Raw genomic sequence first — 16203 nt, 5'->3', positions numbered from 1 at the left:
TTCAGGCTTTATATGAGGCCAGACCAAGTCATTTTATTTGTACAACTATTAATAAGTTTATAGCAATCATGAATGAGCAGAAATTAAACATTATGAACACAGTACATTAAAAGATTCCTCTTTTCCATCACTAGAAATAATTATCACTGAAAGGCTTGTTATGGTGAGGAGAGCACTAGGTTATTCACTGGTGCACCTGATGCAGATGGCGGGCAGCTTGGGGCTGTCTGCAAGCACAATTTGTTTTCTGAGAATGATGGGTATTGTCAAACTGCAGCCTGACAGAAAACCAAATTCTCTTATATTCACAATGTCCTCTGCAGCTGAAGGGATTAATAAAGCTGCTTTAAACTGTTTTCTAAAGGCATTGTGAAAATATGATTGTAACACGTGATGTCACATGTGAGAAAAAATATGAGAACTTACCCATGAGAATTACTTTTTTTCTATGCCGATATAAAACACTATTCAAAATATAAGTATATAAATATGCAACCTAAAATCACACTATCAAAACTCATAAAGAATACATGGCACGGTATCATATAATAATACGTACAATATAACAAAATAAGCAAATGATCAACTTATTCAGACTTTTAGCCCTAAGAGAATGATGGAGAGGTGCACAATAGGATGGTCCCCAATATATAAAGCACAGAACACCACATCACCACCACACTTCACCAGAACCCTCAAGCCATCAAGCCTTTGTCTCCAGCTGCTGTTTGTGGGGCAGACCTTGTGCTCCAACCCTTGACCTCCATTTCCCTTCCGAGTTATGACCTACAGTTCTAGAAACATCCTGCACTGCTCTTCATCAGCAGCACTGAGGGGCACTTACTAACGTTTGAGGATAGACCCGGACACCCAAGATGCACTCCTCAACTTGAACTTAGGTCTAAAACTGTGCAACTTCTCTGTTCACAAGTGACTGCGGCTTTTTACTGGTGGGAGGTTTCAGTTGGCATCCTTTCTACTATGCCCACCGCCACCTAAGGAATAGGCAGCAGGTAGGTGGGCATACCATAAGGACACCTTGAGCTATTTATTGAGTAGACAATGTCCTACTAGGACTAAGAGACCTCAATCCCTACAGAGAAAATGCTAGGCTCTTAAAGGAGCCATTTGCATGAGTTCTTGTGTTGATGTCTTGTCTACTGTTATCCCTTTGCAAAGACATCTGTGGCCTGGGCTTTGCCCTGTGTCATTGCACTATTCACTTGCACCACCCTTGAGCAGGTCCTGGAGAAACGTTGTCTTTGGCGATGCATTGATTGTGCTTTTCTTACTTAAACCTTCTGCCCAGTTTTACTTCCATGATGAGCTGAGAGACAGCTTAAGTCATGGTAAGAGGTGAGCTTGGAGCCAGCTTATCCAATTCTCTCCTTCAGTTCAAAAGTTTTCTTTGTCTCCCATTGGCCGCAACTTTGCAAGCCTGTCATACATAGAGGAAGCATTTCTTATTAGTTTAGCCATTGACCGACGTAGGAGGGTACTTGGTAAGCCATGCAATGTCCACAGTATGCCTGCATATACTGGGAACCGGCACAGGCAACCCAGCAGGCGCAGTGTCTCATGGGGTCAGACGCTATAAGTCGTTTTTTAGATTCATTATCTGAACCTCAGGAATTGATAGTTGTCTTTTGCTATGTTATGTAATGTTGCTATTTTTCATATAGTGAACCGACTGATTACAAATGTTACCAAACGAGCAATATAGTTACCATAGATGTGATGTCTTTTGCTTTTATTTAAAATTGTACCTTTTTCAAACAAAAACGTATCCCTAAGGAAGTCAAGCACCAACAGGAAGGAGACCCCGCCCTTTGCCGCTTCTTTCAAAATGGCCGCTGACAGCAGCACTATTTTAGAAGAACAATGCAGGTTACTCAACGTCTGAGGTCTTATGCAATAGTGCACCCCTGATATGTATGGAAAATTAAGAGGTCTTTTTCCTCAAACAAATGTATTCCTTTTATGAAGAAGCATTTTAAATCAACAGCTCAGTCGCATGAATTTTCATCGGGCAGGTGCGGGAGTGGGTATGATTAAACTCCTTCAACTTTCAGCCCTTGTTTGATTTCTGGGATTGCCCGACTCAGAGCTGATATGGCAGAATTGCAGATAACAAGCGAGCAGCACATGACCGCCGCTGCGCGTTACCAGAGACAGGTCCTGCCCCAGGAGGTTAATAAGTTAATCTCGGATAAACACCTCTGTGTTGGTCATGTCTATGCCAGTATGAAGGGTGGAGCAGGTTACTGCCGGGCCTATGTTATTACTCACTCTCCTCCTATAGCAGAGTAAATAAGCATGCTATCTAATCGGGCATAGGATTATTCAAATTCAAAGTTTGTACTAAAAAATGTCATCCAGGTGAATCGCAGGGAGGAGCTCAAGCATGGGGCAAGCCCTGCTCAGCACACCCACTCCACTGCCTCAGATCACCTATAAAAGGGGCCGTGAAGCCCTCAAAGGCAGATCCTGGCAGGCTCTTCACCAACCAACAGAATGAAGCTGACTGTGAGTATCCAACCTTGTCTAGATAAGACTTCCCTGCTGATAACTTTCTGTGGTGTAGGGTGAGGACAGAAACAATGCAGTAGAGAAGTTATTTGCCTCTTACACTGTTCAGGTGTCTGAAGTCCTCAGTGGCTATCATAAGGTGATCCAAGATACACAGCATTAGGTGATAACGAAGGAGGTATCCAAGAAATGTAGTAACAACAAATCCAACATGGCGAAATACCACACTGAAGATTTGTAATAAAGAGGAAAAATAAAAAAAGACCAGGGCAATGCAGATTTTCAAAATTGTGTAAAAAGTTATCTAATATGAATTAAAAAGTGGTAAGATGAAGAACTGGAGTTGGCCTACGGGTTAAATATAGGGCTAATGTTATGGTTAGTGGAAGGGAGTTGGGTATGAAAAGCGTTAGGGGTACCTTTATGAACAAGGATAAGGCGTGAGTAAGGTTAGGGCTGACATTAGGGTGATTGATAAGCATTGGGTACGTGAATGGAGGAAAGAGTATGGGTAAGTAGTGGATGGAGTGTTAGGGTAAGGCAAAGGGTTTAGGTTAAGTACAAGCATAAGTGTGAGAGTAGCTTTGAGTGAAATGGGAAAGGTGATGGTAAGATAAAGAGTGATGGTTAGGGTTATGATTTGGTTATGCACTTAGAGAGGGTTAGGGTAAATGTCATACTTTCGGATATTCTTAATTATGGGGTTTTGTTACATTTGACATCATGCAAATTGATCAATTTGAGACTTTTGTGTCTAGGTAATAGACAGAGCTACTGTAATTATATGATTCTGCTGCTGTGCTTTTTTCTGCATAATTATGGTGCAACATTTGCCACATATTTCTCATTTGCTGCATAATTTGCAGATTTTAACCCAAGCAAATTTCTAGGTCAATCGGATCAAAAGTTACTAACCCAGGGGAGCATGTGTTGCGCTACGTAGTGGCATGCCCTTCCCAGAGGAGTGTAGGTCACCTTTGCGTGACTTATTGCTGTATTTGGGTGTTAATCTGGTGCAAATGAGGAGAGCTCTTTATGTGTAAAAATGACAAAAAATAAAGAAATACTTTAAAAAAATGAGCAGCATTTTGACGCATAATTTGCCTTTTCTTGCTGCATCATTTAGTCAATCCTGACACATAATTTGGTCCTCCCCTGTCACATAATTCTAAGGGCACTGGTTATAGGGTAGTGATTGTGATCTTATTTATCATGTTATATTCGCTTTTGCTTTCACATAAATTCAAGGTGTCAACGCACATGCAGGTAGTCACCTATAGTGCAGCGATCAGGAGAATGTGAAGTTTTATTATTCCAGTGAAATTGAGCGAATCGCCGATTTTTTTAATTAGTAAGGTTGAAAAAGTTAAGGGGTCCAATTCACAAAATTAATCTGAGACAAAATCCTAATTTTATGACTTTCGGTATTCACAAAAGGCATTTATGACTTTCGGTATTCACAAAAGGCATTTAGTAAAGTTAGGATTCCTATCTTTACTACTACTGAACTGAGACAAAATCCTAACCTTACTACTTTTGGTATTCACAAAAGGCATTTAGTAGTAGTAAAGTTAGGAATCCTAAATTTACTACTACTAACTGCCTTTTGTGAATACAGAAAGTCGTAAAGTTAGGATTTTGTCTCAGTTTATTAGTAGTAGTGTTAGGAATCCTAACTTTACTACTAATAAATGCCTTTTGGGAATACTGAAAGTCATAAAGTTAGGATTTTGTCTCAGATTACTTTTGTGGATCGGGCCCTCCCTTTTTAGGTGCCCCTTTGCCCGAGTTAAGTGTTTCTTCGCATTTCAAGATGGTGCTCTCCATTTGAGCACATTTACACGCTAATTAGACACAGTCAAGATGTATTCCCAATTTTTTCTGAAAGTTCAAGCTCTACCGTTTTTCTCTGCGAAATGACAAATAAATGCAGGTTTATTTGTATCTTGTGCAAATTAAATTGTCACCAAAGTACTGATTTCCACCCAAATGAGGCTAAAGGGTAAACTTTGAAACTTCTTGAAGCTGGAAGGTTTTTCATGGAACTCCTTGAAGGATTTGAGAAAAAGAATGCATCTTGCGCACACTTGAAAGCAGTGCCGCCTGGTTGGTCAGCTGGGCTTCATGTGAGAGAAAAATGTGAGGAAGTGTGAAAGACACCTGCTTCATTCTGTGAGCTGCCCTTTCTGGGATGCAACGTGTCTTGCATTAGGCAACAAAAAGCTGAGCCCCGAAAACAGATTCAGATTGACCCCATAAATGATGTGCTTGGGTGGATATTATAAATTGACCCATTTCCAGTAGCCTCTGCTGCAGAATGTTTTATTTCTGGGCTAGCTTTTAGCTTTCCTGACATTTTATATTATAATTTTCCTCCTCAGATTCTCCTTGCTGCCTTTCTGGCTGTCTTCCTGACCCCATCTCTGGCTGATGACGTAAGTAGAAAATGCAGACTGTGGTAACATGCAGCTATATAACTGGGATTATATGGTCAGATGTAAAAGGCTTTATTCATTGTTGATTGATAAACTGTTTACCCACCACCTGCTGTAACAGCTATTACAATGCTCCATGCACCCACCTGTTTTATGCATCCCATTCCTCACCACCAATTCTCTCGGCTGACACCATAGTGATGGCTCTGAGCAGACACTAAATTTTACATAAAATTAAATATAGACCACAATGGGTTACTATACACATCCGATGTCCAGCCGGACAGGGGATTTTTATTTTTCAGATACTAAAGGATATGGTCAAGGATAATGAAAACACTACATTTATCGTGGGGCACAATCCTGCACCCTACAGCATGGGGAACGTGCGGGGGGAAAAAAGGGAATAACAATGCAGACAGTTTAGGACAAACAACAGTTACAGGCAAAGACTGAGAGCTGTTGCAACTTGCAGGCATAAATGAAGTTGTAGCAAGTTTGACAAAATAGAGACCACAACGAGTAAGCACAATGGATATTTGTGGCACTATTTTTAAAAAGTCGACGTTTCGATCCCAAGCTCATTGATTAACGGGATCATCTTCAGGACTAAATTTATAACATTTGCCTGGTTTTTAACGCCCCAATTGAGGACATAGGGGTATCACATATGGCAGGTCAGAGTGGAAACTGACAATGAAGAACAGCGTTGTTGCTTTTGGTTTGGTCGCTTGCAGTTAAGGATTCTATAAAACTTAGTGGGCGCTGGAGCGTGCTGCTCCTTGCCTGGATCGGCTGTTGGGTAGTTAGACTGTGGTGCAGATGGGCCACATTGAGCCGGTTACTACACAGCACATTGTTGCTGAGGACAGAGATCTCCATTGCTGTATCTCTCCACAGCTTGGACTGTAACATATTAGTATATTGAAGCAATACCTTGGCGCATTGAAATGTGGGCCATCTGCACCACAGTCTAACTACCCAACAGCCGATCCAGGCAAGGAGCAGCACGCTCCAGCGCCCACTAAGTTTTATAGAAACCTTAACTGCAAGCGACCAAACCAAAAGCAACAACGCTGTTCTTCATTGTCAGTTTCCACTCTGACCTGCCATATGTGATACCCCTATGTCCTCAATTGGGGCGTTAAAAACCAGGCAAATGTTATAAATTTAGTCCTGAAGATGATCCCGTTAAGCAATGAGCTTGGGATCGAAACGTCGACTTTTTAAAAATAGTGCCACAAATATCCATTGTGCTTACTCGTTGGGGTCACTATTTTGTCAAACTTGCTACAACTTCATTTATGCCTGCAAGTTGCAACAGCTCTCAGTCTTTGCCTGTAACTGTTGTTTGTCCTAACCTGTCTGCATTGTTATTCCCTTTTTTCCCCCCGCACGTTCCCCATGCTGTAGGGTGCAGGATTTTGCCCCACGATAAATGTAGTGTTTTCATTATCCTTGACCATATCCTTTAGTATCTGAAAAATAAAAATCCCCTGTCCGGCTGGACATCGGATGTGTATAGTAACCCATTGTGGTCTATATTTAATTTTATGTAAAATTTAGTGTCTGCTCAGGACCATTGTTTTCTACATATATAATTGATACCCGTGGTCCTTAGCCATTTTTCGGGTTCCCTTGTTTGTATAAAATACCATAGTGATGGCTAGCAGTAATTTACAAAAACCCTAAATCAAATAATAAATAAACATGCATTCAATTGGTGTTACACATTTATGAAAACACGTGAATCAATCAGGCTAGAGCACTATTATATATTTTTTAAATGTGTATTTGCATAAAGTCAGGTAAAGAAATCAACAGCTATTTTCAAGAGATATATCTATCTTCACGGTATGTGTAAGTGAAGATAGATATAGAACATCTAGGTATACTTACCCATCGATATTTTGTTCCTTGAAATTTTAGCCACATTATTGTGGCCACTCAATATTCTATACTAGATATTACGAGCCTACACCATTACGGAGAGATACAAACCAAATGCATGCAAATGTGAACCAAATGTTACAATATATATATTAGATCATTTCCGACATGCATGTATGAAAACGTAGGGATTAGTAATGTAAACCACACATTCAAGATTAAAATCGTATATTACTGACATTATTATTCCTCGTGTATGAGTTTCAGTCAATTGCTCATCTGAGGCACAAATAATGAGCATGTATATGAGTAAGATACACTGTACAGTATTTAAAGGATAATGCATGTAACATGGTAAGAAGGTGCAAATACTTTTTTTTGTCTGAATCACCGAATGTACACATTTTCAAGGAATCTTCGTACACCGGGGGTCGTTCATTTAAGGTTCGAGCACCAACTCTCTGGAACAAAATACCACTTTCCATCAGGAACAGCCTCAATCATCTGGCCTCTAGAAGGGCAGTAAAGACCTGGCTGTTCCAGTAGCAGGAGCCTAGCATGCGCCCTCCCTCTGTGCCTTAGCGCTGGGACGTCCCTTTGCTGGGACAGCCATGCACTCTACAAATCGCCTAACATAACATAACATGGGAGCTTTTTATTCTCGCTCACTTTGTGGAGAAAAGCAAAACTCACATATTCCACATAAGAACGTTTTTTCCTGCATCGCATATTCTGGTTTTAAAAAATAAGCCAAAATAAGGGAAGTGCAACAACCATTGTTTTAAGTAACATGCGTAGAAACCCATGTGACCTGCAAAAGTGTGAGACAAGCAATTGGCAAACCAACAGAAATTACTTTAATTTCCAGTTAAAAGATAGCCCTTTTGTTTTTTCTTTCTCTTTCATGAGCAATATTAGTGCACAGGAATATGTATAGGAAGAGGTGTACTCTGTTTCTGTGAACCATGCCTCTCCTTTGCTGTGCTGCTGGGAAATTCGAGATGCTAGAGAGAGACCTACAAACAAGACCTACTGTCCCAATGGGGCTGAACCCTTAACTCAGCTTTGTGACCTCACTCGTGACGAGGCACCATGTCCACTCTTTGGAAATGTACAGAGATCCCACAATGGATGACTCTATTTTCCCAAAATATAAGCGGCTAAACATAAGGGGTGGATACTGTCCCATCTCATGCACAGACCCTAATCCAGTGAACGTCCAGCGCCATGCATAAAGACTACAGTGAGCGACCACGTGCTAGATTATACTTGATCCTGGCGACAAGGTACCCAAATGAACACCTGATTACCTGACACTTTGTGAAGGGTCGAACCCTACTTAGCTTTTCTGGAGACATCCCATTCAAACCTCAATTAATTTCAAATGTTAGATTAAAGTAGATCCTCTGCTGCTACACTTTACACATCCTGTCCCACCGTTCCATACTCCCATTTAAATCTGTTCCAGCAGTGTTGCTGCAGATATACCTTTTGTCGCCATCTTGCATGATTGAGAGTTGGATGATGATGGAAACTCCTCCATTTTCTGGTGAAAGTGTTAAACATGGAATATGGTAGAAGAAATCCTACCTGTCGATTGTCCTCCAGATTTAGCACTTCTTCCAGAAACTGGATATCCGGTTACCACCAAACCTTAAATCAGATACTCCTTACTTAAGGTTGGTACTCATCCAGTGAAGGTTCTAAGTAGAATATCCTTCTACACCTCTAATGATTTCCTGCTTTCCCTGAGACTTGGTCCAACAATGCGGCTTTTTAGACATACTGTCCGCACTGCTACAGGATTTCATCTTAAAATAAGATTCAACCCTTTACTAAAATCCACCTTTATATCTGATGCACATCTTGATTAGTCAATGCTTTGGATAAAGTGGGGTTCTCTAATTCTGATTGTAAACATCCAGTTGCACATCTAATGATTTGAGAATTTAGATGTAACTTGAACTGTGGTGACATCCTGTCTGCACCACTAATGCTTAATTTATTTGACAGAGCCAATAATGTAGTTCTGCTCCATAATCAAACATCTGCAGATGTAGTATTGTGATACTTTATCCCAGGCTCAAACCATCAGTGCTTCACTTTGACCAGGCCATCCCCACTATAATGATGGTACCATTTGGATTAGGACCAACCCTGTAGTCATTCACTGTAGTGCTCCCATGTTTGCTTTAGGGCTGTGATCTTCCAGACTGCATCTCATGACACATCTCTGTACAAGACACATGTACACTCATGGGGGCTTTCTCCATTGGAATCATCTTGTTTACACCTGTGACGCTGACACACTCCACTGGGTCATGGTGTACGTCGCCTGATGTGGTCATTCAGCACTGGAGTCAACCTCTAATGAAGTATTCCTTTAGAGTGGAGACAGCCTACCGTAGTGCTCTATAGATCTCCCCCCACTTAATTAATTTACTTTTGAGTAGACTTCAGCACAAGGTGCTCCTTTGTGGACATACCACTCACATGTCTAATGATTCTTTACATGGACTGACGTGACGCTGCAGGGCTGCTCGGTAGATGTTGCGTCCACTTGTTGCATTTGGTCTGATGCTGCAGTGCTCACTTTAAGGTTTCTGCTGACTTCATATGTTACATTGATTTGATCCCACTGGGATTCTCTGGAGATCCCAAATGTATTACTAATGTTTTGCTATTTTCTCCACAGTCTGTCACCTTGACCAACCAGGGCAATGATGGCGGCAGCGTCCACCAGACGGTGAACATTAACAATGGCAAGAACATCGCCAACATTGACACTAATGCTGGGTGGAACTCAATCAACTCTATCTGGGATTACAACACGGTGAGTAAAACAGCTCGTGGTATTCAAATGAAGATGGTAATCGACAAGTACAGGTGTGTTACCCAAAACAATAATGGAGTGCAGAGGGGCCAAAGGAACGCCCCGCTAATGGCAGGCATTTTCCTGCACAGGAGCATAACCTCACTGACCATCAGTTCTTTACCAGTGCTCATTCTGGAATGCAGCAGGAGGTAGAGCCGCAGGGTGTTTTCCTTTGGGAGCTCCTCACCTCACACAAATTGAGGACTATATTAATAATTTAGTTCCTTTCTGGAAGAGCGCAGCAGAGCACTGCTGCACTTTGGAATCCCCAACAAGGACTGATTTACAGCACTGCAAGTGTGGAAGCTGGCAATACATAAAACCAAACATTATTATTTTCAAAGTCTCAAAGAACCAAACACAAATGTTACTTCTGATAATAATTAATGAACTATAAAATTAATGATAGAATATGAACATCTGAACTTCTGAACTGTGGATCGCAAATAATTCTCTTCAGCGGTTGCATGAACCCACCAAGCTAACTCATGAATGGGTTTTCTGACTTTTCTCATCATTTCTCCCATTAGCTGGTCAAGTGTTATGCCTTGCCGAACTCTCCAGTAACCCTGTACACATTACAGGCATGCGATCAAGAGCCATTATGTTGATTAGGGATATATGTTGATTATTGAATGTTATGTATTCCAGGGATTCATTGCTCTCCGTCCCTTTGCCAAGAAGTCTTGCTACATCCACAGGATGAACAGGAACGTGGTGCCCAGCATCCAGGAGCTCGCTCGCCTCACCAAGGAGAAGAAGGTGACAGTGGAGGGGGGGGTTCTGAATGTGTGCATGAGTGCCTTCAATAAACTAATTCATTTATGTGTCAAAGCAACCAGTAAACAGCCATAGGGCAGGTAGGCCTCGATACTATTTTAAACACGTACACACATTTAATATTTATTCACTCAGACAAAAAGTGTAACTCGGATGAAATTTGTGATTAAAAAAACAAGCATAACCTGCGGTAAAAAAGAGATGTGACCACTGAATACCTCATTGATTAGCCTACACTTGAAGCTCGGTGTCCCTTGCTGGAGGCCACGTGGGGATCATCAGCTCTCAGAGACACATCTACAGCTTGCTGTGGAATATAATTGAGCACATCTGAGGCCCTATGGCAGATAGAGCGGACTGTTTCTGTTTGCAAATTAAAGCACGGTGCACTTTAAAGCAGGTGCGCCGGGTGAAAACAGCGAGAATGTGCCTTATTAGGAAGAATGCGCTGCACTCGGGCCAGCTGCCAATCTGCGGCGCAGTCACGAGAAATACAGAGCAGCTGTTTAAAAGCTGCTCCGTGTTTCTCTGTGCAGGTGGCAACCCTTCTGCACTTTTAAAAGTGATCAGAGATCCCCCTACAGGCAGGTGCAGTGAGTGACTCCACCTGCTTGTAGTGGTATATCCAGGGGTGGGCCTATGGGACACTCTTTCATCCCTTGAGAGGACTGTCCTGACAGCGCACCACCTTTTTGTGGCACACTTTCAGTGCGCCTCCTAAGAGCATGCTTGCCTCTGCGCCCCTGTCCATAATTTGGTGCGGGTGCAGAGGCACATTGATTTCTTCATTTGCATGGGGCCACCCCCCCATGCAAAATAGGGAACACCCTCTGATGATAGTGCTGGCTCTACATGTGTGCCAACGCTATCTGTATTACAGAAGGGGCCACACAAGCGTATCCAGTTCTGTAGGCCATAACTGACATAACACGTTAAGTCCTAGAGAACATATCTGGATTATTGCGTGTCTTTCTGTAAGCTTCTTCTGGAGCATTGTCTTAAGTTCTGCAGCCTGTATCTAGTGGAATGTGTCAGCCTCTAGTAGCCCTATCTGGAGCATTGCCTGTTGTTCCGGATTATTGTGCCCAGTTCTATAGGCCTTACGTGGTCAAATGTGTCTAGTTCTAGAGGTCCCATCTGGAGTAACGTGTCAAGTTCTAGAATCCAAATATCAGAAACAATAAACATGATAAGGGACAGTCCTGAGTGTTGGTGACAAGATAATCTAGATCTGCACCAGAAATGCAATAGAGATGCAGAGGAAGGAGAGGCAAATGAAATGTGTGGGAGTGGTAAAGCGGCAAAGGAGACTTGCGAAAAGAGCTCATGAAAAGCGTATGGCGACGAGTCCAGTAATTAGAATGTGTGTTTCTTCCCCTATATAGGATAACAAAGGGCCTGCAGGACCACCCCCTCGTTCCTTGCAATATACCGTCACCAGTGCTAAAGCTGAGAACTTTGCAGAGTATGGGAAACCTATTGAGGCCATGTGCCGGGGAGTGCCATCCTACGCTGCTCAGGAGGTTCAGGGTGAGTATCCTACATCTCCACGCCTCAGCACAAAAGTGGCTAGAATAGGACATCCCAATCCCTGCATATCAGTCCGATGATTTCTTTGAAACAAACTTGATGGGTGCTGACCTAGAAAGAGTCATTGGTCATTTGGAGGCATTTACGAGTGATCAGAAAATACCCTATTTACCACCTAGGCCAGTCTGGCACAGATTGGCAGGTCTACAACCAGTAGTCAATTCAATTCAATTCAATACAATTCAATTCAATTCAATTTCATCTTTATTTGGGTACAGAACTATCTATGGGACATATTATCAAGACAGGCGATAAAATTATCGCCAGGTAAGATGTCCTTCACATCTAACATGGGCTTCAATTGGAATTCCATAGAGCATATTATCAAGCCCATTATCGCCGTTTTAGCGGCAGTTTTCTACCGCTAAAGCGGCGATAATTTTATCGCCTGTCTTCATAATATGCCCCTATGAAAGTTCTTTTTAAAAAACAGCAGTCAAGAAGATCGGCTAATGTTAGCTATCCTGTCTGTTGGTGTATCAATATAGGCTTTGAGTTTCTGCGTATCGCAGTTCTGCACTGCTCTTGAGCTGTTGACGAGTTTCCCAGTGTGTAAGCTCCTATTCTTGGTGCAATCTTCACTTATAAGTGACCACCACTATTGCTCAGTAGTGTTCCTAGCGTAATACTGGGTGCTCGTACATTTGAAGTGCTTATGTTTCTCTTTTCTCCATTCCCAGGAAACAACTTGTTCTTCAGCCTTGGCGGATGCATAAATGCTGGACTATTATTCATCGTGGACATCAACGTCTGTGCAGAATTCCAAATTTAATTTTGTCGAACTTGATTATCAGAGTTTCCAGTGTCTGGAGACCCCCATTGTGTTTTTCTGAGATGGTGAAGTACCACCTTTACTTGCCCTTCTGCTTGTATTTTCTTCCCCATTTGGGCTTCTTCGAATTCTGCCACAAATAAACTGTAGCATTGCTTCAATCGTTGTCGTATCACTGTTTATTAAATATAAAAATGTATGGTTGGGTTTTGTATTGCAATACTGTTACCTTATGACCACTTCAAAACATTAAGCATAATCGCAGCAATAACATGGATGATGATAAACATATGGAGCAGTGGGCCACATTGCCTATAGGGATGCTAATGAAACATAGGGGACTAAAACCTAATGTATGATTGGCAGCGGCTAATTTGAGCCGTGGCTTCTGGTTCGGCATCGGCACTTTTAATTGTCAACACTTACAGTTATGACAGTCTGCCACATGGTGGTGCTATTTGTCCAGTTTTGAGATTGGCACAACAACTTTTTTTTATTATTTTACTATACATTAAAATTGATTTATACCCGCCGTCCAAGCCATTCTCATAGCTTTGGGGGCCTGGATAGTCTGAATAATCACACTTGCAGGAGTGTGCTGGCTAGGAGTTGTGTTGGTAGTGCCATTGGCAAAATTGACATGGGCGATGGGTCCTGACGAGGTGTTCATTTTGGTTTTACAAATTAAGCACTGAAATTGGGCAGGTCACAAATCGTCGGTGCAAACTCCGCACTGACTTTTGAGACCTTCCTAGCGTTTTATGCAGCAACTGACATGCTAATCTGCTGCATTGGACATGAATATTCACTGGAAGTTGCAAAACCTATTTCCCCATTATACTATTGAGGTAGGGTGCAATTTACAACCCCCATGAATGGCCGAACACCTCTTTCTTTCTGAACTAGATACCACCAAGCCAGGTGTCTGTATATGATCAATGGCTTGTGACCCCAGTCGCAAAGCATTGAAGGATACCGCTGCAGCTCATAAATAGGACTGGGATGGCTCCATCACTCCTCTCCTTTTTGAAAATGTTTATTGGGGCTTGGAACCCCTTTTCTGACTGTTAAACAGGGGTTTGTCTATAGCAAAATACCCTTTTTGTCAACATTTTAACAATTCACAAACTTTAGAAATGAGGCTATAAATGTGTGCCGTGACTTTGCATTCACACAACTAGAGCTGCGTGAATTCAAGGCATTGTGAATGCACAGCCACCATTCACAGTCACAAAATAGGCACTGCAGTTCACCCGCATTGTGAGCTCATGGGTATCCTAAGGGGGAGGGGCAACAAAAGGGCAAGCTCCTCCTCTATAAATATGAATGGAAGGAGCAAGTACCCTTGGGCTGCATCAAAGATGAATACCTGCCTTGGGCAGGCAGTAACCTTCTGCAGAGCAGGCTGTCCAGGGCAGACCATACTGCCATGCCTCCAGCAGCAGGCAGCTTCAGGGAAGCAAGAGTCGTCACACTAACGTACCAGGAGATGAGATGGAGGCCTAATTATCCCCTGAGTAAACTATGAGGTGCTAAAGACGAGCTGCTGGAGTTAATGCAAGGAAACCTATAGAAAATCTAGACCCAAAAAATGATATTTATGAAAAAATATTCAGGCCCCAATATTTATGTCAGACAATATTTTTGCTATTAGTATTTTGATGTACAACTGTGGTCTCCGCCTTCTCACCTGATACCCAGAGCACAATGTGCCAACCATTGTGGTATTTTGCCACACATTAATTAGACAGATATTAGCAATGAGATTCATTTTGACTTTTACATATTGAAATACTATTTGAAGACGTGGGTAAGGCAGTGAAGAGGTCGAATGTGGAGAGCAGTAGGTAGATGCTTATTTTCCACACAAAAGGACCCTTGCACTGCAAATGCATATGCGCCCATGGTGTGTGTGCCAGAGGAAATATATGCAGCTGACCCCTGCCTAATAAAGGTTCCTTGTCTTTGCGAAGCTTGCACCGGTGATGCCTATGCTGCACGCGTGCAGCATGTTAGATAACCTAAGATACCACATTTTCGCTATAGAAACACAATGGTTGGCAGAATGGAAGGGTGAGTAAAGAGCGAGGAACTACACAGTCTGCAAGGAGGAAGTAGGGTTTATAAGGGTGAGGGGGTATTCCAAGAGGGAGTGCAAGGTGCAAGAGATGAGCACATGTTGCAGAATGGAGTGCATTGTGTAAGGGAAGTATGGAATGCAGGAAGAAGGACAAGCTGCGAGCTTCTCTTACACACAATATAGGAACAGCACATGCAGTAAAGTTCCTGTTTACTCCCTTCACGTCCCCAACACAAATACAGAGCAGGTAGTACATGGGCGTCATCAGCTGAAACGTGTAAGACACAGAAAAAATATTGCACAAGAAGCATCAGTGCAGGCTTCACACACACACACACACCCACACACACACACACCTACACCCACACACACACACCTACACACCTACACACACACACATGCATGCACACTCTCTCTCTCTCGCTCTCTCTCTATCTTTCTATCTATCCATCTCTATCTCTCTTCTATTCACAGGCCATGTTTACTCATGTCAAAAAATTGCATTTCTACTGCCAGTGGTAGCTGGTGAATTTTCAGAGTGGTGATGCGTTATATTTACCATGATTTCCAGCAAGCAAGCCAAGAGAGGAGGCCTAACTTCTTCCAGGAGGATTTGGGGGTTTTGCCCCCCGATTAATTTGTGGGCAAAACAGCGCATTTTAAAGCACACTTTTCACATAAATTTGCCCAAACGCCATGGGCTCTGAAAGGCAGCTTTTTAAATTTTCAATTACTTTCATGGTGTGCCACGTTTATGAAACCTGACACTGTTCAGGGCCTGGCCCCATTTTTTTCCAAAATGTGCTATGGGTGCCCTAAGTATGTCAATAATTCACGTCATTGTACCTATACCAGCATTTTGCTATGGGCGTCTCCTATGAAAATAATGACCTCTAGTCTGACAGCACCAACGTTTGCCACAGGTGCCACTTATGCCAAGTATTGCCACCAAAAGGGCAGCACCATCATCTGTCATGGGAGCGCCATATTCAGGCGTGACCCGTGGAGGGAAGAACGGTGGGGTGGGGTGAGGGATGATTTGACATACGACGATGGGGGAAACTTAAATTAAAAAAAAAGAAAACCCTGGTTTTCTTTTTTTTATTTAAGTTTCCCTCGTTGCCGTATGTTGAATCCGCCCCACCCCACCCCACCCACCCCACCACTCTTACCTGCACAAGCTGCACCTGAACATATTGAAAAAATTATATCCAATTCTCAGCACTGGCATTTTACCATATGGGCTTTCATA

The 16203-nt window shown here is 42.4% G+C and overlaps 1 protein-coding gene across 1 annotated transcript; it reads left to right on the top strand.

Annotated features, from left to right (window-relative positions):
• Positions 1–2430: 2430 nt before the first annotated feature.
• On the top strand, positions 2431–13032 carry LOC146784388 (gastrokine-1-like). The gene is made up of 6 exons (XM_085636323.1): positions 2431–2526; positions 4911–4964; positions 9550–9687; positions 10381–10491; positions 11895–12039; positions 12780–13032. The coding sequence occupies exons 1-6, from the start codon at positions 2515–2517 to the stop codon at positions 12869–12871; spliced, it is 552 nt and encodes a 183-aa protein (XP_085492449.1). The 5' UTR covers positions 2431–2514; the 3' UTR covers positions 12872–13032.
• The last annotated feature ends 3171 nt before the right edge of the window (positions 13033–16203 follow it).

This window comes from Triturus cristatus, chromosome 11 (assembly GCF_964204655.1).
Source record: "Triturus cristatus chromosome 11, aTriCri1.1, whole genome shotgun sequence".
NCBI lineage: Eukaryota > Metazoa > Chordata > Amphibia > Caudata > Salamandridae > Triturus > Triturus cristatus.
Note: the sequence above shows the minus strand (reverse complement) of the source record. Positions and strands in the feature narration are given on the sequence as shown.

Excerpts from the sequence above, each read along its gene's own strand:
- LOC146784388 (XM_085636323.1), top strand. Across the intron at positions 4,965-9,549 it reads CCCCATCTCTGGCTGATGAC|TCTGTCACCTTGACCAACCA; the intron begins GTAAGTAGAAAA and ends TTTTCTCCACAG. Across the intron at positions 9,688-10,380 it reads CTATCTGGGATTACAACACG|GGATTCATTGCTCTCCGTCC; the intron begins GTGAGTAAAACA and ends TATGTATTCCAG.